The sequence below is a fragment of the Alexandromys fortis genome, unplaced genomic scaffold, assembly GCF_014885135.2.
Source record: "Alexandromys fortis isolate MF-2015 unplaced genomic scaffold, M_Fortis_MF-2015_v1.1 scaffold_225, whole genome shotgun sequence".
NCBI lineage: Eukaryota > Metazoa > Chordata > Mammalia > Rodentia > Cricetidae > Alexandromys > Alexandromys fortis.
In genome coordinates, this window is record NW_026068119.1 from 1,799,875 (window position 1) to 1,820,783 (window position 20,909).

The window sequence follows — 20,909 nt, forward strand, 5'->3', positions numbered from 1 at the left end:
AAATCAATGAGTAAATTAGGTCCCTGAGAAGAAATGGCAAGCAACATGGTGCAAATAATCAGACTGCATGCACACCTTACCTGCAAATGTTTGAAGGATTTAACTAAGTATTAGTCATCCACTTTGCCTAGTGTCTGCTTCTTCTAGTTAAAGACATAGCCTCACAATGTTACATTCAACAGAGCATATTTACCTTGTGTCCGTGTGCAGCACATTGAGTAAGTCACTCTGCCTATAGTTCCAGTACACTTCCACTGCACCTAGATAATATCTTCTGGTGGCACTAGAGCAGAAATAGAAAAGGCTAAGAAAGAAGCAAGTGAAGAGTGCTATTTGCATGGTTTTTATTCCTAGAAAGTGCTCAACTAGAAAAGAGAAAAATTAACTCTTCTCTAAAATATCTCTAGCTCTCAAGAAGAAAAAAAATGCAAGCTATTTATGATTTAGTGAAAAGTCCTAAATATTTTGCAGAGGATTTTATGGATTTTATCTTCTGAGAGTGACAGTAGCATTAGCACTAAGCAGAGCTGAAAAGGATTACTTCCTTTTGGCAGTGCAAAGCAGGCACAGGAAAAACTGGAATAGGAAAAGGGTGGCTGAGCTAAGGCTTAACCCATTCCTCTCTGAGATTATCCCACCAAGTTTGAGTCCTTGAGAAAAGGTACAGAATACTAAAGAAGAGGTTTCAATTGTACTCAGATTCCTAGACTGTTCTAAAAGTCTCTTCCTCAGTACCAGCAGCAAAGAAACTTTTGGATTTACCAGATCCCAGTTCATTTTCCCCACAGCAACTCTCCAGTTGCCCACCTGATCTAGAGACCCAGGTAAGACACCTGTGTCCTCTGTCCTATTTGTTGTTGTTGTTTCTGCTTTGTCAACTTAACATATACCAGAGTTATTTGTGAAGATGAGTTTCAGTTGGAAAAATGTCTCCATAAGGTGGCCTGTGGAAAGTCTGTTGGACATTTTCTTATTTAATGATAAATATGGGAGGCCCCAGGTCACTATAGACAGAACCACCCCTAGACAGGTGGTTCTGAGTTGTATAAGAAAGCAGGCTGATCAAGCCATAAAGGGCAAGTCATTAAGCAATGTTCCTCCATGATCTCTGCTTCAGTTCTTGCATCCAGGCTCCTGCCTTGCTTGAGTTTTTGCCCTGACTTCATCAGTGATGGACTGTTATCTGGAAGCACAAGCTGAATTAAACCCTATCACCCCCACATTGCTTTTGGTCATGGTGTTTTATCAAAGCTATAGAAACCTTAACTAAGACACCCTCCCTCCCTAAAAAACTAGAAACAAACTTACCATATGACCCATCTATATAACTCTTGGGCATACATCCAAAAGGAGTCTACATCTTATTATAATACCTGCATATCCATATTCATTGCTATCCAGTTCACAATAGCCAAGTATTGGAAAAAGCCTGGATGTCCAACAACTGAAAAATTGATAATGAAAATGCAATACATTCACACAATAGTATACTATTCCATTTCTCTAAAGAAAAATTAGATTATCAAATTTACATGTAAATGCATAGAGCTGGAAATAATCATTCTCAATCAGGTAACCTAGATCCAGAAAGACAAATATTTCAAGTCCTCTCTCATATGTGAATGTTAACACTGAATCTTTAGATACATGTTTTTAAATTGGAGTATCCATAGATATCAGAAAACTAGGCCAATTTCCTGAGGGCCGTGAGAAAGTTCTGATTAATCCCACAGGAAAGAGCATTTTGCCAGCAAGGGAAGGCAGATTTCAAGGGAAGTGGGTATGAAAAGAGAAGAGGTCTAACTGAACAAGAAGTGTTAAGTAAGGATAAGGATGGGAGGACTAGAAAGAGAAGGGAGTATGAGATATACTAACACTATACTAACACTAAAGGTATTTGAAAAAGACATATAGAAACCTACTACTGTAGATGCTTTCTAAAATACACATGTATACATATATAAGAGTTCAAATGGAGTTCAAATGTCACCTACAACAGGGTGACAATTCACTACAGGCTAATAAATATCAAGCTCAGTACCAGGAATGGTTGCCTCTTTTGGAGTTGTTGGCCCCATAAATTTACAAACATTATAGGCTATAGCTAATGTTATTGTCAATTATTCTACAGAACTGGATGGTGAGACCCTATTGCTGAAGATATAACATATCTGAGTCATAAAACTGACACAGACCTGGCTAACAAAAATAGAAGCAGGGGAAAAGAAGGAAGGAAGGAAAGAAGGAAGGAAGGGAGGAGAAAGAAAGAAAGAAAGAAAGAAAGAAAGAAAGAAAGAAAGAAAGAAAGAAAGGGAAGGAAACCCAGCTTTACCCACACTGACAAGATTTCACAGTGCTGTAAGATTACATGCATGCTATCATGCTATTAGGGGAGACAAGTTATCAAAAAGTCTTACACAGCAGCTATGAACCCTGTGAGCTATGATAATGGTTGTCATGGCAAGATACTCCCAACCACTTCATGCTGTATTTAAGGCCCACTCTACTGTAGGAGCCCACGTGTGACTCAGTTTCCATTTAGAATCAATTCTGACTTAAAAGCCATTTGACTTCAAGCTTGCCTGCTCTGCTTGCTCCAGTATCCTTGAGGGCTGTGAGAAAGTTCTGATTAAGCCCGTGGGAAGGAAGACATACGGAAAAGAGCATTCAGCCCATGAGAAAAGAACATACTATCTAGTAGAAAGAATACTGCTGATGCTAGACCTTAGGGCACATCCAGATAAAAGAAACTGCTTGCTCAAGGACAGGAATGGTCTTAGACACTGACTGTCTGTGCTGTGCTTTGTTCTGCTTTTCTATACAAGCAGGCTCTGAAATAAACTTGGGGCTGTCCAGAGTAAGCTGGAAGTTCCCCTAATCTATCCTGCGTTTTCTGTCTCAATTTCTCTCAGTCTAACATTTCCTTAGCCTCAGCACCCGCTTCCAGGGACCCTGGCTGACTTTGTTGGAGCAGGCTCTGACACTATACAGGATACAACTCATACTTGTTATAGGGCCAAAACCTCATAGCTGCCTAAGACATAGGGCAGAACCTAATATTACTGCTTTCCTAAATGGACATAGAAATAAACTGCCCCATGTCTTACCATTATACCTGTAAAAATAGGGCATCTTTCAACCCTCATCTGAGAAGCTTCTTTTTGCAATAGACTCACAACTAGTAGATGTACAGAGAATAAGAGACAATGAAGTGCTCAGCTGTTATTGAGATATCTGTATCACACCCCCTCTCCAGTTCCAGGGGATTCTATGCCCTCTTTTGACCTAATTGGGGACTGCACACACAAGCTGCAAAGACATTTATGTAGGCAAAACATCTATATACATAAAGTAAAAATAAATCTCTTAAAAATATATAAACTTTAAAGATGAGCAAGAAGCAACGATTATAATACAAGTGTACATTATTAATGTGGCTGGAATGCTTTAAAAATGTGTAAAATAGCCGGGCAGTGGTGGCGCACACCTTTAATCCCAGCACTCAGTAGGCAGAAGGCAGGCGGATCTCTGTGAGTTCGAGGCCACGCTGATCTACAGAGCGAGTTCCAGCACAGCCAGGGCTGCACAAAGAAACCCTGTCTAGAAATACCAAAAAGAAGTGTAAGGTATGAAACAGCGTTGGAATGAGCGCCGGAATTAACATATGCTCATTGCTTACGTAAATACGAACAATCTGAAATAAATAAATAAATAAATAAATAAATAAATAAATAAATAAATAAATAAAGCTGAAATAAACCGTGGTATTCCTAAAGCGAAGAGACTTTCTGCAGGAATAGCAAGCATTCTGCTCACTGCTTACGTAAATACGAACAATCTGAAATCAATCAATCAATCTGAAATAAACCGTGGCATTCCTGAGGCGAAGAGACTTTCTGCGGGAATAGCAAGCATTCTTCTGCGCGAGTGTGGGGTTGCAGCTTAGGTTGGTGAAGCAATGCTCTGGGACAGAAAAGCTGTCTCACTGTGCCAGGCCCGCCCTCTTTTGCTGCCAGGGGACTGGAAGTATCTGCCCCACTTGCCGGAAGCCAGTAGCGGGTGACTAACGCCTGTCCTTGGTCCCGCGATCTGCAACTGTGTCCTCGCGATACTAGTTCCCCCGAAATGGCCGCCACGAGTCAAGGTAAAGGCAGAAGCTCGCGCGGAGGGTCGAGGGTGGAACCGCCTTCCTGGTTTAGGATGAGGGACAGCCGAGGGCCTGCCGCATTCCTCCTGCGGCAGGGAACCTCAGTAGTGCCCAGAGAGGCTTGGAGACTTTTCGGCCCCTGGCCAAGGTTATGCTCAGACTGGTTGCAGAGCTGTCCTGGGACATTTTCTTGGCTCACCTCCTCCGGGCTTCTAGCACCGCCCCTACTGAGGTATCCTACAGAGATGCAGTTCCTGTTCTCAAGCGTTTTGGCTCTCTGACAAAAACGTGTTCGTCTCTTAGGTTGTGCCTCTCAAATTTCTGGCAGTCCTCATTTTCGTTATTAGTAGGAGGTATAATAAGATGGTACTTTTAGTCATCCTACTGAAAAAGAAAACTCCAGTGCAGCGATTCATTTAAGTTATTCTTCTTACTCTAATTTGGTTAACGTTAATTCAGTCGATTCATTAAATTTAGGTTGTAACCAGCACATGCGATGCAATTGCTATAGAGAGTACCTAGGAATTTCTGAGACATCTTGAGGCTTACATGAATTGTAGTTTCTTATAGTAATTATCATTGTTTTCCTTGGCCCATAGACAAGGCTTGTAAATTTTGTTTAGCAGTACTTAATGAACAACTGATGAAATTGGGTAGGCTATAGGGCACTCTGCTTTTATTCACTCCACTTCATCCACCATCATCAACTTAATTCCACGTTTGACTGGAGCCATCTGTTGTGTGGATGGGCTTGGTAAAATTACATTAAAAAGACTTGTTTTCAGCGATATTTTCTTCAACATGGTGGTGATATGTTATTGTTATGTTACATAGATTGTTTTATTGTGTATGGTATAAGGTAGACCATTTGTTTAAAAAAACACATGAATATTGCTTCTAACAAAACTGAGAAAATTTGCTTTTTACTGTAGAATTACCTGGATATACCTTGTTAGGAAAGTGACATAATAGTATGTATAAATCTATTTCTAGACTTTGTTTTCAACTAACATTTTTGTGTATACTTGGGTCGATGTAGCATCTTATTGAATATTGTAGCTTTATAAATCTTTAAATTAAGTTTAAGTGGCTCTTGTAAGTTTTGAATGCCCTTAAACTTTCCCACTAAGATTATTGTGGCCATGTATCATATAGAAGATATATTTTCCCACATGGCCTGTTTTAAGTAGACTTTGCTATTCCCCTCTCAGTAGAATTTGAAGTCTATATTTCTTATTCCTGAATCTGGATGGGAACTACTCTAGTCTAATTTGATGGTAGTAAAACTGCATGGTTTCTGAGGCCAGGACTTAAAATGATGAGTTTTTTTTTCCAGGTCCCTAATCTTTCCTCCATTTGTGAGGGAGCTAATTACAATGGTCTTAAGGTAACCCACTCTAGCCTCTGAGAAAAGTAGTCTGTACATGTAACTGTAGACTTCTCAGATTGTTTTAGACCCTGCACAATAAGTTATCTAGCTAAAGCCTCAGATATCACAGAATAATAGAGAAGTCTTAATGCTGTGACTGAATTCCATTTGCAAAGAACTGGACACCTTAGCTTTGTTTCATAATGTTTGGGGGCATTTTGTTGTACAACTTTTGTAACTGGAACACTATTATTGGTCCTTTGTCTGTCTATATAAATTTTAGGATTTCTTAACTCAGTGGTTTTCAACCTTGCTAATGTTGTAACCCTTCAATACAGTACCTCATGTTGTGGTGAACCCAACCATAAAATTACTTTCATTGCTACTTCATAACTGTAATTTTGCTACTGGTATGAATTATAATGTAAATATCCAATATGCAAGATATATGATATGCAACCCTCCCCAAAGGGCTTGCCATCCACAGGTTGAGAACCTCTGCCTTAACCTGTAATGGACATTTTTTAAATCTAAGTTTTATATTATAATGTTACTTCTCTCCCATCCCAATAATCTTTTTGGACTCCAATTGGATATGTATGTAACCTTCTGAACATTTTTGCTTAACTTAATATCTTGATCATCTCTGATTTTGCCTCTATTTTTTATTCTATTTTTAAATGACAATTCTTGGCTTTTTCTTTTGTTTCTACATAGTCTTGGATAGTAAGTTTTTGACATTTGTTGTCTTGATACATGTTTTCAGGGAAGGACTTGATATAACAGGTAAACCCAAGATGATTTTTGTACAAACAAGATGTTTTGTTGTCTTGTTTTCCTTTCCTGATCTATTCCAAAGTGTGTTGTTTCCTGATTACAAAATGAGATTAATAAATGGTACCTACATTTTTCTGTGCATTTAGTTTGTTACTAAGTATATAAATTAGTAAGCACTCATTCAAACATTGTTTGCTTTATTCACTGAAAATCCATATAATACAGAAAATTGGTATTACCTAAAGAGGTAAATTGAAAATATTTATATTTAGAATGCTTTTATCCAATAGTACTTGTTTTTCCTAGATCAGTTTAATTTGATTTAAATTTGAGAGGAAGAACAATAGAAGATCAATAAAGATATTCAATTTTTTTATTTTATTCAGATTTTCCAAAATTCAACCCAGAATTTCAGACATAATTTAGATATTCAAATTTGTTTACTTTAGGCAGTTTTTCCAAAATTCCAATCCAGAATTTCAGAAATAATTTACTATTTAAAATAGAACATTTGTATATTTTTTATTATAACTTTGTTTTAAAATCTCTTAATCTAGTTAGAAATGGTGGTAAATTATTATAAAAGTAAATATTTTTATCTTAGTTTTCTTAGTTTTTTATTAGCCTATATTAATCATAAAGGTGATGGATTTTATTATAACTTTTCATACTTGTATATAATGTGTTTTGATCATATTTATACCCACCCCATAACCCTTTTTTGTCCTTGCCAATTTCTGCTGATCACCATCCTTTTCCAAAATACCCTCTTCAATTGTTGTCTTGTCTTCACTATACTTTATTTTTGATGATCCATTGAATTTCACTAGGGCTGTTTACAGAAACATGGATGAGAGTTTATTTACTAGAGCGTGGCACCTTACCATTAGCTATACCACTGAAGAAAATGTCTTCTCCTTCCTCAGCAACCATTAACTGGATATCTTAATTCTCTTATAGGAAACTTGGATGGAAAATTTGAGGCACTGGATCTTGCAGAATTTACTAAAAAGCAACCATGGTGGCGTAAGCTGTTTGGGCAGGAATCTGGGCCATCAGCTGAAAAGTATAGTGTAGCAACCCAGCTGTTAATTGGAGGTGTTACTGGATGGTAAGTGATGTTAAAGATTTTCAGTTCTTTTGTGCCTGATTTGGTAGTATAGTTACATAAACTGTCTTCTCTAATTATTTGAAACACATTGACTTCACTGAAATTGGCCAACACATGTCATAAACCATTAAATTAAAGTACTATTTGATATTTTTGCATGCTACTGTCAGGCCCAAAGGACACTCTAATCCCCCAAACTCCAAAAAGCAGTCCAAATATCCAAAAATGAACTCTACCTAAATTATAGGAGGATTTCTGGTGGTTAGGTAAAAGTTAGCATTCCTCAAGAACTTGTGAAGTTGGTTCTCTTCTGCTGAAAGGAATCATTTCCCTTACCTCTGGCAAAAGAGTCATGTGGCTCACCAGCAGCACCTATCAGCATGCTAACCTCCAGGCTTCCTTGGTCCTTTTACTCACAAGTACTTATTAAATATTTCAAAGCCACCATACCAATCTCCTAGCCTTTCACCCCTCCCTACCCAGCTAGTCACCCTTCTTATAATCTGGCTATTCTGACTATTCTCTAATCTTGCTCTTCTTACTCTGCTCTCTCTATTCTCTATCCCCTGCTATTCTCTCTCCAGAAGCCTTGGCCATATCCAGTCTGCTGGACGTGTTTAATCTACTTCTCTTTCTGTTCTGGACTCTTCCAGATGCCCCTGGCTGTTCTTTCTCTCATATCTATAATAAATACTGTTTCCTTAGCCATAACATGTCTGGTGACAGAACCCTTACATACAGGTACTTGGTGCAAATCAGGCACTATTTTAAGTATATATATATATATATACTTATATATATATATATACTTAAATGATATATATATATATATATATATCATTTTCTTCTTAAAATGACTCTGAACTTGGTACTTTTTTTAAATTCTGTACTTTTTGTAGAAACTGAGGTTCAGAATGTTTATCTAGATTCTAGATCAAGGCAACATAGTCAGCAAGAGGTAGATTAAGAAGCTATCCACTTATTTATGAAGCACAAATAATAAAAGCTCAGGGTCAGAAATTGGGGTTCAACCTGAAGGTCCAAAAAGGAAAATAGCCAGCCACTGACTGTTACCTCCACCTCAATCCGAAATGGTGATCCTGCCTCCAAGAATCTCAGAATAAGATTTGTGTCTGAGAGCTGTTTTTTTCCATTTTATAATCTCTAGGGCTGGGATTAAATGCGTGCACCACTGTCATTAAAGGCATGCAGTGCCTAGTTTCTATGGCAACTAGTGTGGCTACTGGGATTACAGATGTGTGTCATTATGGCTACTGGGATTAAATGTGTGTGTTATTGTGGCTACTGGGATTAAAGGTCTGCGTTACCATAATCTGGTCTGTAAGGCTAATCAGTGTGGCTGTTTTACCCTCAGATCTTCAGGACGACTTTATTTATTTTAAAAAAAGTTGAAATGCCACTACATACTTATATTAGCTGTGTCACATATTAATGTGGCAGTTTTCATTTGTTGATATTTTTATCATAATAGTAGCCAGTTTAGTGCGTCAATGACTAATCCATCAATCTTAGAAACATATTTATCACTTAAATTTTGTCTTTTATTAAATTCATGTTTTTCTCCCTGTGAAATTGTCTTTTTTTTTTTTTGTAGTATTGAGTTTTAAGAGGCTTTTTTTGTGTGCGTTTTGGTTTTGTTTTCTTTTCCAAAGGGGTCTATGGTTCAGCATGGCCCAGAACTTGTGATGTTCTTTCCTCTGTCTCCCAAGTAGTGTTGTATACCTCCACACTTGTAATATGCCTCAGGCATACTATTCATTGGCACTTAAACAATATAAAGGAAAGCAGATGCTTTATACAAAAATTTTCATACAGATGTTCTAGTTTTATTTGTAATACCTGAAAGTAGAAACAATCTAAACATAAAACATGAAAAGGGAACAGGTGTGCTTTAATTCCATGTCTTTTTTTTTATTTTTTATTTATCTATTTATTTAAGATTTCTGCCTCCTCCCCNTCAGCCCAAAGAGCAATCAGGGTTCCCTGCCCTGTGGGAAGTCCAAGGACCACCCACCTCCATCCAGGTCTAGTAAGGTGAGCATCCAAACTGCCTAGGCTCCCACAAAGCCAGTACGTGCAGTAGGATCAAAAACCCATTGCCATTGTTCTTGAGTTCTCAGTAGTCCTCATTGTCCACTATGTTCAGCAAGTCTGGTTTTAACCTGGGCTTTTTCAGACCCAGACCAGCTGTCCTTGGTGAGTTCCTGATAGAACATCCCCATTATATTGTATTAAAAATCAATTTATCATCTGTGCATTAAATTGATATGTCTTTTGACCATATCAGCTTAGTGGGTAAATGCACTTACCATTAAGCCTGAGGACCTGAGTTCAATCTCAGGGATCCACATGATAGGAAGAGAGATCCGACTTGTACAAGTTGTCCTCTGACTTCTACATGTATGCTATGGCAAGCTACACATGTGCACACATATGTAAACATGTGCACATAATACATACACACACCGCAAAATAAAACACTTAAAAAATAAAAATAATTCATTTAAAAATTGATTTGTCTTGGTGCCAGTATCATATTATTCTAATCACTATGGCTTTATTTTCTTTGATTTTTTTCAGCTTTGTAGGTTATATAGTCTATTGATATACAATCAATATATCACAATATATGGTCAACATAGATTTCCAAATACTTGTAAATATTTCATATGTTGATGCTATGGTAGCTTCAAATTTCATTTTCTGTTATTCATTACTTATAAATAGAAATTCAATTTCCTAAAGTCATTTTATTGGGTTGCAGAGTTTTGGAGTCCTCAAGATATTTTTGTGTTTGATAATCCTTTAGGACAGTGGTTCTCAACTTGTGGGTCATAACCTCTTTGGGAATAGAACAACACTTATTTTTATTAATTTAATTTTTTCATTTATTTTATACACTGACTGCAGTTTCTCCTCCCTCCTCTCCTCTTGCCCCTTCCTGTTGAAGGAGCTGTGGGCTGTGTTCCTGCCACCCAGTTCCCGGCCGCCTGGCTAGCTTATGCTCCAAAATAATTACACGGAAACTGTATTCATATAAACACTGCTTGGCCCATTTTTATTAATGTGTGTAGCACCACGAGGAGAATAACCTTTTATAGAGGTTGCCTAAGACCAGTGGAAAATAGATAATTACATTATGATTCATATCAGTAGCAAAATTACAATTATGAAATAGCAATGAAAATGATGTTATGGTGGGTAAGTACAACATGAAGAACTATTAAAGAATCACAGCATCAGAAAGGTTGAAAATCAGTGCTCTGGGAAGATTTATAGAATTCAGAGTGGTCCCACTTAGGGTTACAACTTCACAACAATAATCAGGCAAGAAAAGAAGCACACAGGGCAGCAGCCAGCAGAAACACATGAATGGATTTCCCACTTGTCACTTATGGAGTCTTTTATTTAAATTAGGTTTTTTGTAGCATATAGATTTTACTCTTTTAAAACACCCAGATTTATATAGGTTCTATGGATTTGAACTCAAGTCCTCATGTATATATAGCAAGTACTTTATTCAGTAAACTATCTCCTCAGCCTGAATCTTTTAAAAATTCAGTTTAAAATCTCTTCCTTTTGAATAGAGTGTTTAGACTATTTGAATATATTTTTTTGAGGCAGGGTCTCTCTACATAGCGCTGGCTGTTTGGAACTCTCTATGTAGACCAGGTTGGCCTGAAACCCACAGAGATTCACTTGCCTCTGCCTTCTGAGTACTGGGATAAAAGGTGTACCCCAGTATGCCCAGCTTGTATGTATATTTTTAATTTACAAGCTTCATATGATGTTAAATGCGTACATTCTTGATATATGTGAGGGATGCAGTAAAGAAACCACTGGAATGGCCGCTCAGTGGTTGGCAGTGGGGGAGATTTTTATTGTGGATAAGAAAGAGAAAGAACATCTAGAGCCATCTGAAAGAATCTAAAACCAAGAGAAAAAGAAGCAGATTGGACATGGTCATATCTGCAAGAGAAGGAAAAATAGCGGGGAATAGCAAAAGAGAGTAGCAGAGATGGCAGGGAAAGAAAATAGAACAGTGGGAATAGTAAGAACAAGTGAAAACCTGGTCTGTATAGAGAACAAAAGGGTGTCCAAGAGGAGGAAAACATGCTAACTGAAACAGCCTAGAGGTTTAAGGTAGAGGGCAAGGCGAGATGGGCCAGGATGCTAGTGTGGACTTTGAAATGTATAATGGGTATTTTTCAATAGGGACTGTAAGGAGCCTGGAGGCTAGCATGGCTTTCTGTTTCTCTAGATGGTAAGAAGGAACTAAATCATCTCAAGGTATGTAGAATATGAGCATTGTCAGTTCAGATTTGTGTGCATCTGACAGCCTGTCACTTTGTCTGATATTGGTTTGGTTTTACAGGTGCACTGGTTTCATATTCCAGAAAGTTGGAAAATTGGCTGCAACAGCTGTAGGAGGTGGATTCTTTCTACTTCAGGTTTGTCTATTAAGTTTCCTAGATGTTTGGAAATTCCTCTTGCCTATTAACATATTGTGAGAAATTGCAACTTTGGCTATAATGCCCTAAAATAGCATACACATTTGTTTTTGTATACTGTTTTGAATGCTGCTAACCACTGGAGGTTTCTCTCCTGCCTGCCAGTTCCAGAATAACCACTCTGAGGCTTAATATTAATTATAAATGTTTAGCCAATGGCTCAGGCTTATTACTAACTGGCCCTTACATTTAAATTAACCCATTTCAATTAATCTGTGTATTGCCATGTGACCTGTGGCTTACTGGTGGTGCTATGGTGTGTTGTTCCTTGGGTAGCTGGATGGTGTCTCTCAGGCTTTGCCTTCTTCTCCTGTATCCCTTCTAGAATTTCCCACTTGGCTCTATCCTGCCTTGCCATAAGCCATGGAGCTTTATTTATCAACCAATGAGAACAACACATATATATATATAGTCTACAGAAAGACATCCCATATCATTTCCCCTTTCTATATAATCAAAAAGTAATGTTTTAACTTTAACAGTAAAATTACATATAACAAAACAGTTATCAAGCAAGAATTATAGTTACATTATTTAGTCTATTTGAATTTGAAAAAATTAAGAAAATACTCTATCAACTATCCTATCTAAAGTTTTATATAATTTGTCTTTTATCATAACTAAGAAAAAACTATAATTATAACTATCTAGTCTTTAACTCCATCAAAGATCCCTAGAAGGATATATTACCTGAGTAAACAAGAAGTCCATTGCAAGCAACTTCCAAAACTCTAGAAATGACATAGACATCTGGCTGTCTGGACAGTCGCCCAAAGTTCTTCTGTAACAATGGGTCATCCATCTTTAGCTTACAGGCCTAAAGTATCTAGCAGACTTTTCAGTGAAGCAAGAAGTTTGAAGGACTGTCTCGCCTATTTAGCAAAGTTCGTCAATCGGTTTCCTCTGTGTCCTGCAGAATGTCTGGCAGTTTCTCTGTGAAGCAGGAACCCTGAAGGAGCATCCTACCTTGTTTTGGCAAAGTTTAGCAGTCATTTTTTTCCTGTGGGTTCTTCATGTCCAGTTTATACAGCATATTGTCAAGCAGTGTAGGCAAGAACAGATTTTGCCCAAAGGGCTAGCCTTGCTACATTAAAAACAAACTCAATAATGAGTTTCTTTGTTTCCCCTCATCCTCTTTGAAGTAATTGATGCTGCCAGGAGCAGACACATCTCATGTCAAGACAACTCTAAGTTATTAAAACATTTTAATGCCATATTCTCTTGGTCTTTGAAGTGTTTGGAGATTACCTGGCATTGAACTCACAGAGATCCGCCTGCCTCTGCCTCCCAAGTGCTGGGATTAAAGATATGTGCCACCACCACCTGGCTTGAATCAATTTCATTCTATACATAATTCCTTGAAAAAAATGTTTATTTTTTTTAATTTCTGAAAAATTGAACTTACTACTTTGAGTTTAATCATCTTATTTTTAAATCTCACTTAAAACTATATAAAGGAAAGCTCAGCAGGTACATTAAAGAATTGCCAGCAATTGGAGACAATTGTTTATTTCCATTACTAGGCATGGGACCTTGAATATAGTATTTTGAACCTTGAATATAAAATATCTTGCCTGAAGATTATTAAAAAAAAATAGCAAATGTCTCTAAAAATAGAAAATCAGAAGAGTTTTGATTACCTCTTTCATAATTTATCTTGAAAAAAAGGATACCAAAGACCATGTTTTTTATTTCCTTTTATCACTGTTAAAATTGTAGCTGGCAAACCATACTGGGTATATCAAAGTTGACTGGCAACGAGTAGAGAAAGACATGAAAAAAGCCAAAGAGCAGTTGAAGATTCGTAAGAATAACCAAATACCAACTGAGGTCAAGAGCAAAGCTGAGGAGGTAAGACTTGCTTTGTTCAGATTTAGTATATGAAAAGTACAAACAGTTTTGTGTACAAAATGGGATATAAGGCAGGGGAGGTGAGATGGAGGGATGAGAACTTGAGGGAGTGGTTTGGGTGGGCTGGGTGTAAGAGGCAGGTTGGAGGTAGGATGGAGGGGAAGAGTAACGAAAGAAGCTTCTTGATGGGAGGCATTTTGGGTTTGGGGAGAAACCTGGTGCTAGGGAAACCTTCAGGAATCCACAAAGATTGTTGTCGGGGGTTTTTGTCCTGCCCAGTTCCCATAGTCATTAAGTCCCAAAGAAATCACACTACATTAGTTATAAACTGATTGGCCCATTAGCTCAGGCTTCTTATTAACTCTTATAACTTATTTAGCCCATTATTCTTGTCTATGTTAGTCATATGGCTCAGTACCTTATTCAGCGAGGCAGTCACATCTTGCTTCTTCTGTGGCTGGGCCAGGACTGCTGAGGAATGGGCTTTCTTCTTCCCAGAATTCTCCTGTTCTCATTGACCTGCCTCTACTTCCTGTCTGGTTGTCCCACCTATACTTCCTGCCTGGCTACTGACCAATCAGCATTTATTTAAAATACAGTTGACACAATACAGACAATTGTCCCACACCAAAGATAACTCCAGCTAAGACTCATAGGAGTGGTGGAGAGAGTGCCTGAATTGGCCATCTACTGTAATCAGATTGATGAATACCCTAATTGTTGTCAGAGACACTTTATTCAGTAACTGATGGAAGCAGGTGCAGAGATCCACAGCCAAACATTGGGCCAAGCTCTGGGCATCTTGCTGAAGAATGAGAGGAGAGATTATTTGAGCCAGGGGGTCATGTTGGAGAACCCACAGAAACAGCTGACCTCAGCTCTTGGGAGCTCATGGACTCTGGACCAATAGTCAGGAGCCTCCATGGGACTGACCTAGCCCTCTGCATGTGTGTGACAGTTGTATAGGTTGGTCTCTTTGTAAGGCTCCTAGCAGTGGTATCAGGACCTCTCCCTGGTGCTTTGCTGGCTTTTGGGAACCTGTTATCCATGCAGGATTACCTTGCCCAGCCTTGACAGAAGGGGAGGAACTTGTCCTGCCACAAATTGATGTGCCATGCTTTACTTAAGCCCATGGCAGGCCTGTCACTTTTTGAATGGAGATTGGAGATAGAGGAAGAGTAGAAAAGAGTAGAAGGGGAGGGAGGTAAATGGAAAGGGGGTACTGGTAGGCGAGAAGGGAGGAGAAACAGTCAGTATGTAAAATAAAAGGAAAAAGTGTTATTTAAATAAAATTTAAAAAGAAAATATGGAACACATAACTGTCTCAGCAGTATAAAAAGCTTTATAATTACAAAGAACTTGGAGCAGTGAGACAAAAGCTATATTCGGTATGTCAGTCTTAGAATACCATTACTGTAGAAACAGTTTTCAGGGGACAATGTCTTAAATTTCTGTCTCAACTTCTCGAGTTCTGCGATACCTAGCATGTGCTACCTCACTCTCATGAAGGCATTTTTTATTTAAAAAGATTTTACTTTATTTTTTTTATGTGTATGGGTGTTTTGCCTACATGTATATCTATACACCATGTGCATACCTAGTGCTTATAGGGGCAAGAAGAAGGCATTAGGTCCTCTAGAGCTGGAGTTACAGGTGGTTGTGAGCTGCCACGTGGTTGCTAGGAATTGAACCCAGGTCCTCTGGAAGAACAGCCAGTGTTCTTAACTACTAAACTGTCTCTCCAGTCACTTGTAAACCTTAGTAATCCAAATATTTGGTGACCTTTGTCTGGGTGAGAAAACAAAGGAAATGAAGATAGTAGTTGTGTTAAAAAGTTTTTTGTTGCTGTTGTTCTTTGAGACAGGGTTTCTCTGTCTAACAGTCCTGATTGTTCTGGAGCTCACTCTGTAGACCAAGCTGGCCCTGAACTCACAGAGATCTGCCTGTCTCTGCCACAAAATGCTGGGATTGAAGGCCTGGCATGTTAACTAGTTCTTATAGGAATAGGTGTACCATAATGGGTGGGGTGTACTGCCAATGTGAACATTTTGAGTTACATTTTTATCTCTATTCCTGCTTATCTTTGAAATATGCAAACTCCATGAGTTCTGCACATGACTAATAGAAATACTTAAATATTGGGTTGGCAGACTTTTTCTGAAGATAGCCAGGTAGTAAATATTTTCAGTTTTTGAGTTATGGTCTCTGTCACAACAATCAGACTTCCTCATAGAGAGTGAAAATAGCCATAGATGGTATGAGGCCTCTATACACATGAATGTGTACTCATATATACATATCTCCCCAGATATACATATAAAATAATGTAAGTGAGATTTTTTTGTTTCCCTCTGATAGTACTTTGTTTAAATAAATGTGGAAATCCTGGAGAGTTAAGTGGAAGTAGGGCAAGGAGACATAATGGCCTAGCTTCATTTTTGTTTCTGGGATAAGATATTCTGACCAAAAGCAGCCTAGGGGAGGAAAGGATTTATCCAATTTACAGTTCCAGGTTCAGGTCATTATTAAGGGAGAATCAAGGCTGGAACTTGGGCAGCTAAATACAAAGAGGAAACAAATGTATCTTTGCTGCCTGCTTTCTATCCCATACAGCATTACCTCTGACTAAGGAATTTAATTCACAGCCAAAGAGCATGTGAAAAGACCCACAGAGAATGCTGTTTGCTGGTTGGCAGACAGGCTTATGCCAATTAGCTTTCTTATACAGTTCAAGATCACCTGCCTAGGGAACAGTGCCGCCCACAGTATGGTGGGCCCTCCCCTACACACGTGCCCAGATTAATCCTAATGCTGCGACCCTTTAATATAATTCCTCATGTTGTGGTGACCTCCAACCATAAAATTATTTTTGCTGCTGCTTCATAATGATTTTGCTACTGTTATGAATTCTAATGTAAATATCTGTGTTTTCTTATGGTCTTGGGTGACTTGTGAACCACAGGTTGAGAACTGTTTATTTAGACAATTTTTTAATTGAGATATTCTCTTCTCAGATAATTGGAGGTTGTCTCAAGTTGACAGTTAAAGCTAATCAAGATCTCTAGATACAGTGGTAGTGAAGAGATACTGTTGACTTTGCATAATGGTGCAAGGAGAATGGACAGAGTGATGGGAATGTAATGTTGCAAATGGCTTACTCAATTGGGAAATGAAGACACGGTGCTTAAGTTCAAGAAATGATTTGACTATACCAGGGATATGGCTTAGTTGGTAAAGTGATTACCATGCAAATCTAAAGACCAGAGTTTTAGATCCCCAGCGCTCATGTAAATGCCAGTGTGGCCTGCCTTCAGTCTCAAGGCTATTGCAAAATCACCAGAGCAAGCTGGCTAGCCAGACTAGCCCAAATGGCAATCTCTAGGTTCAGCAAGACAGCCTGCCTCAATATATAAGGTGGGAGTCATCTAGGAAGACACCTATCAATATTGGCCCTTCATATGTACATGCACATGTGCATACATGTTCATGTACTACAAATACACACACACAAACACACACATACTGCATAATGCAAAAACAAAAAGAAATGATTAAGTCAGGATGTAGGATATATTATTTCTCATTTACTTTGTAAGGGAAGTGGCCAGAAGAGATAATAAATTGATAAGAAAACCATACAGGGTACCTATCCATATGTGCACCAAACTTCAGATGAGTAGAAACTTTTTCAGGAAGGTGTAGGGGAGGTAGGAGCTTAGGAAAATAAGGAAATAAGACTTTTCCTATAGTTGTCAGTAATGGAAATGATCAGCATCCTTAGGAAAATAACTCATTGTATCAAAATCTTCTGTTTTTCAGGTTGTGTCATTTGTAAAGAAGAATGTTCTAGTAACTGGAGGATTTTTTGGAGGCTTTTTGCTTGGCATGGCATCATAAGAAATACAACTTTACTCCATTGTTTTTTATTTCTTCTTTTTTCTTGCCAGCACCTTCTGCACTTAAACATAGGACAATCAGCACTCCTCTTGCTCCTCTTGTCCTGTACCTTTCTCCCTGTTGTGGCAAATCTGAATGGCTTCCATAGGCTTCTCCTGGTACAAAGTTAATACAGGCCTTCTCATAAGTTTGACATGTTGGAAAAGACAATAGATGTTGACTCTCCCAGTATATGCCTCATGACTTGATCAATGAGTAGCTTAGTAAAAATGTTTCCTTTTGAGAAAAAGACAAGATATCCTGAGTAAATTGGGAGCACGGGGGTCATGGCAGAGGGTAAAAGGGAAAGAGGGGAGGTATGGAGGAGGGTAGAGAAAAATGTATAATGCAGTAAAAACAATAAAAAAGTGAAAAAGAAAAGAAAAAATATTCCCTTCTGCTATGTAAGATACTTTTCCAAACTTGGTTTGGAAAAGCAGCATATACTTACCTTAGTATATACATGGAAAGGAATGAATACAGTTGCCTTTAAGCATGAAAGATCTTGGTATCTTGGTGTGTGCTTTCTTTTTTAGTTGACTTTAGATTATAGAAAGAGAGGTACTTATACATGCTATAATTATCCTGCCAATATGATAGTATAAGTACTATGACTAAAAAGATTGACTATGAAATGAACTTCTGCTAAAGATGTATGAAGTGATATAGGTATTGGACTTGGTAGGTGGGTCTTTATGGAAACCAATTGCTAGAAATTCATTGTTGGATGGTCAGACGAGTCATTTGTAGGTTTTAAAATCCAGTCCAGAAATGTTTTCCACCATTACCACATACTGCATCTCATGGCTGTTTTCAAGTAATTTATGTGGGAGAAAGAAGAAACTGTTAGATGTGTATTTCATAGAAAATTTTCTGTGGTTTGAAATTTTGTTAAAGTATTAGGGGTAGCAGTATTCTTCTATGGAAGTACTGTTTCTTTATTCAGTTAGTATGAAATATAACATATAAGCCAGAATTTTAAAGAGATGTTCCACATATTCAGAATTTAGAAAGACAACGATACCATATGTGAAATAAATTGTTTCCATCAAAGGCAATCTCTATCAGAATTATTCTTTAAAATAAAAGTCTGTGTGCACTTCAGATTTTGCTATAATGGCTGTTACCATGTTCTCAATTCCAACTAGGAAATCATCTTCCAAAAGCTTTCTTCCATCTTCATTGCACCTACTGATATGGGAAGGTCATTTGTCAATCTGTTGTTTCATTGGTTAATCAATAAAGAAACTGCCTTGACCCTTTAATAGGATAGAAAATTAGGTAGGTGGAGTAAACAGAACAGAATGCTGGGAGAAAGAAGCCGCTTCAGACAGTCGCCATGATTCTCCCATCCGACACAGATGCAGGTTAAGATCTTCCCTGGTTAGCCACTCGTGGTGCTACACACATTATTAGAAATGGGTTAAAGCAAGATGTGAGAGTTAGCCAGTAAGAGTCTAAAACTAATGGGCCAAGCAGTGTTTAAAAGAATACAGTTTCCGTGTAATTATTTTGGGGCATAAGCTAGTCAGGCGGCCGGGAGCTGGGGTGGCAGGAACATAGCCCGCAGCTCCTTACAACCCACAGGACTTACTACTTAATAAATTTCAAATATTTATTGAATATATTTATTTGTATAAGGAAAACTCCCCTGTTAAAGTTTTAGTTTAATGCAAGTGAATTCTTAGATATGTAGATGAACCCATGTGTAATAGTGTGCTTTTAAGGTCATACATTAAACATAATTACTTTTTGACATACCTTGACAATGATGTATTGAATTGTAAGATTGAAATTACCAGTGGATGTGTAAAACTGATTAAGATTCACCTATTTGTATTTCCTTATTACATTTTGATATTACTTAAGCCAATATAAGTTATTCTATTTGTAATATGTATTAATCATCCTTTTACATGGTGGTATAACTCTCCTTGGTACATATTTTTCTAAAAGAATTTAAAAATGATTTTTCACTATTTATTGTGGAAACATAAAAGAATATAGTACTGTGATTTCCCAAAGTATCAATTGTTTGCCTATAGCAATCATGAAATTATATTTGTTTTGTCAATTATTGTAAAATACCAGTCATTTTATTGTTTCCAATATCTTTAACACTAAAGCTTTTAAAAATATCATAGGTATAATACCTCATTATTTTAGAAAATTTTAATATCAATCTTTTAGTATCAAACACATACATTGTTTTAGGTAATTTTTGTGTGTCTAGTATATTTATTGATAACTGTGAGTCATCATCTCTTTTACCTGTATCCTTCTTTGAGTTATGTATGCCATTTATTCTGACTGTAGCTGTCACTTTCCCCATGTCTTACCCACATCAATGGTATGGTGACAGCACAAGCTATTGCAATGCCCCTTTGGGTATGTAATGGGGAGTGGTCATCTACTACTTCTCTGGTGAGCTAGTAACTGACTTCTGGTCCATCTGCTTTCTTTGTAATTATTGGTGAGTATAATAAAGATTAGCAGGTTGGAGTTCCTTTGAAAGATTGTAATAGGTAATGGTCTAGACTTAGATTTTACACTCATTGTCTGAAAATAAGGACTATAAGTCTATCCTGAAGTTTGGTTAGGGTCCATGTGGTCACTTCTGTTTGTGTAGAGCTGGTGCAGAAGAGGATTAGTCACAATGTGCACACTTCAAGTTCCAGTTAACTCAGTAGTCACTGAAGTAGCTGCAAACATTTTGGGAACCCCTACTGATGCCTCATAGTGTTGGCATCTTTGCTTCATCTTAAATGGGATATTACTGAGGATGTAGCTCAATGATAGAGCATTTGCCTAGTATGTGTGAGGCCCTGGGTTCAATCCCCAGCATTGCAAGAAAAATAGAGCCAAGAAGGCCTGGCTTTAAATGGGAGATTTAAGTTTTCTGAAAAAAATTAGCTGTCATTCTATGCATGACCTAAATGATATCAGGGGTTAGGCAGTTTACAGCATTGAATGCATTTGTTTTCATTTGATAAACAAGACATGTTTGTCAGGGCACATGATTTGTTTCAAGTAATCAGAGTCAATTAACATGATAACCTCTTTACCAGAGGTGATAGAACTGATTTTCTTTGATGGAGAAGTTAAACATTGTCAATATATAAGGTACTGAGAAACATGATGTTTCCCCTAGAAGAAATGCAGGAACACCGCATTCCATCAGTTCCC

At 37.7% G+C, this 20,909-nt stretch overlaps 2 protein-coding genes across 9 annotated transcripts in view; one reads left to right on the forward strand and one right to left on the reverse strand.

The window, feature by feature from the left end:
• Nucleotides 1-3,946, reverse strand: part of F8 (coagulation factor VIII) — a 142,382-nt gene extending 138,436 nt beyond the window's left edge. For 4 of the 8 annotated variants that reach the window (XM_050124940.1, XM_050124936.1, XM_050124939.1 and 1 more), the window contains exon 1: nucleotides 194-3,772. In XM_050124940.1, coding sequence (XP_049980897.1) covers nucleotides 194-339 — 146 coding nt within the window. In that variant the 5' untranslated portion in view covers nucleotides 340-3,772. Of the gene's footprint in view, nucleotides 1-193; nucleotides 3,773-3,823 lie in introns of those variants that run through there. The other 4 variants (XM_050124938.1, XM_050124937.1, XM_050124935.1 and 1 more) reach the window with 4 other exon arrangements.
• A 46-nt stretch (nucleotides 3,947-3,992) lies between these two features.
• Nucleotides 3,993-20,225, forward strand: Fundc2 (FUN14 domain containing 2). Its single transcript, XM_050124964.1, has 5 exons — nucleotides 3,993-4,144; nucleotides 7,254-7,404; nucleotides 11,801-11,876; nucleotides 13,656-13,787; nucleotides 17,607-20,225. Exons 1-5 carry the CDS (start codon nucleotides 4,126-4,128, stop codon nucleotides 17,682-17,684), a joined length of 456 nt encoding a protein of 151 aa, XP_049980921.1. The 5' UTR covers nucleotides 3,993-4,125; the 3' UTR covers nucleotides 17,685-20,225.
• Nucleotides 20,226-20,909: the final 684 nt, after the last annotated feature.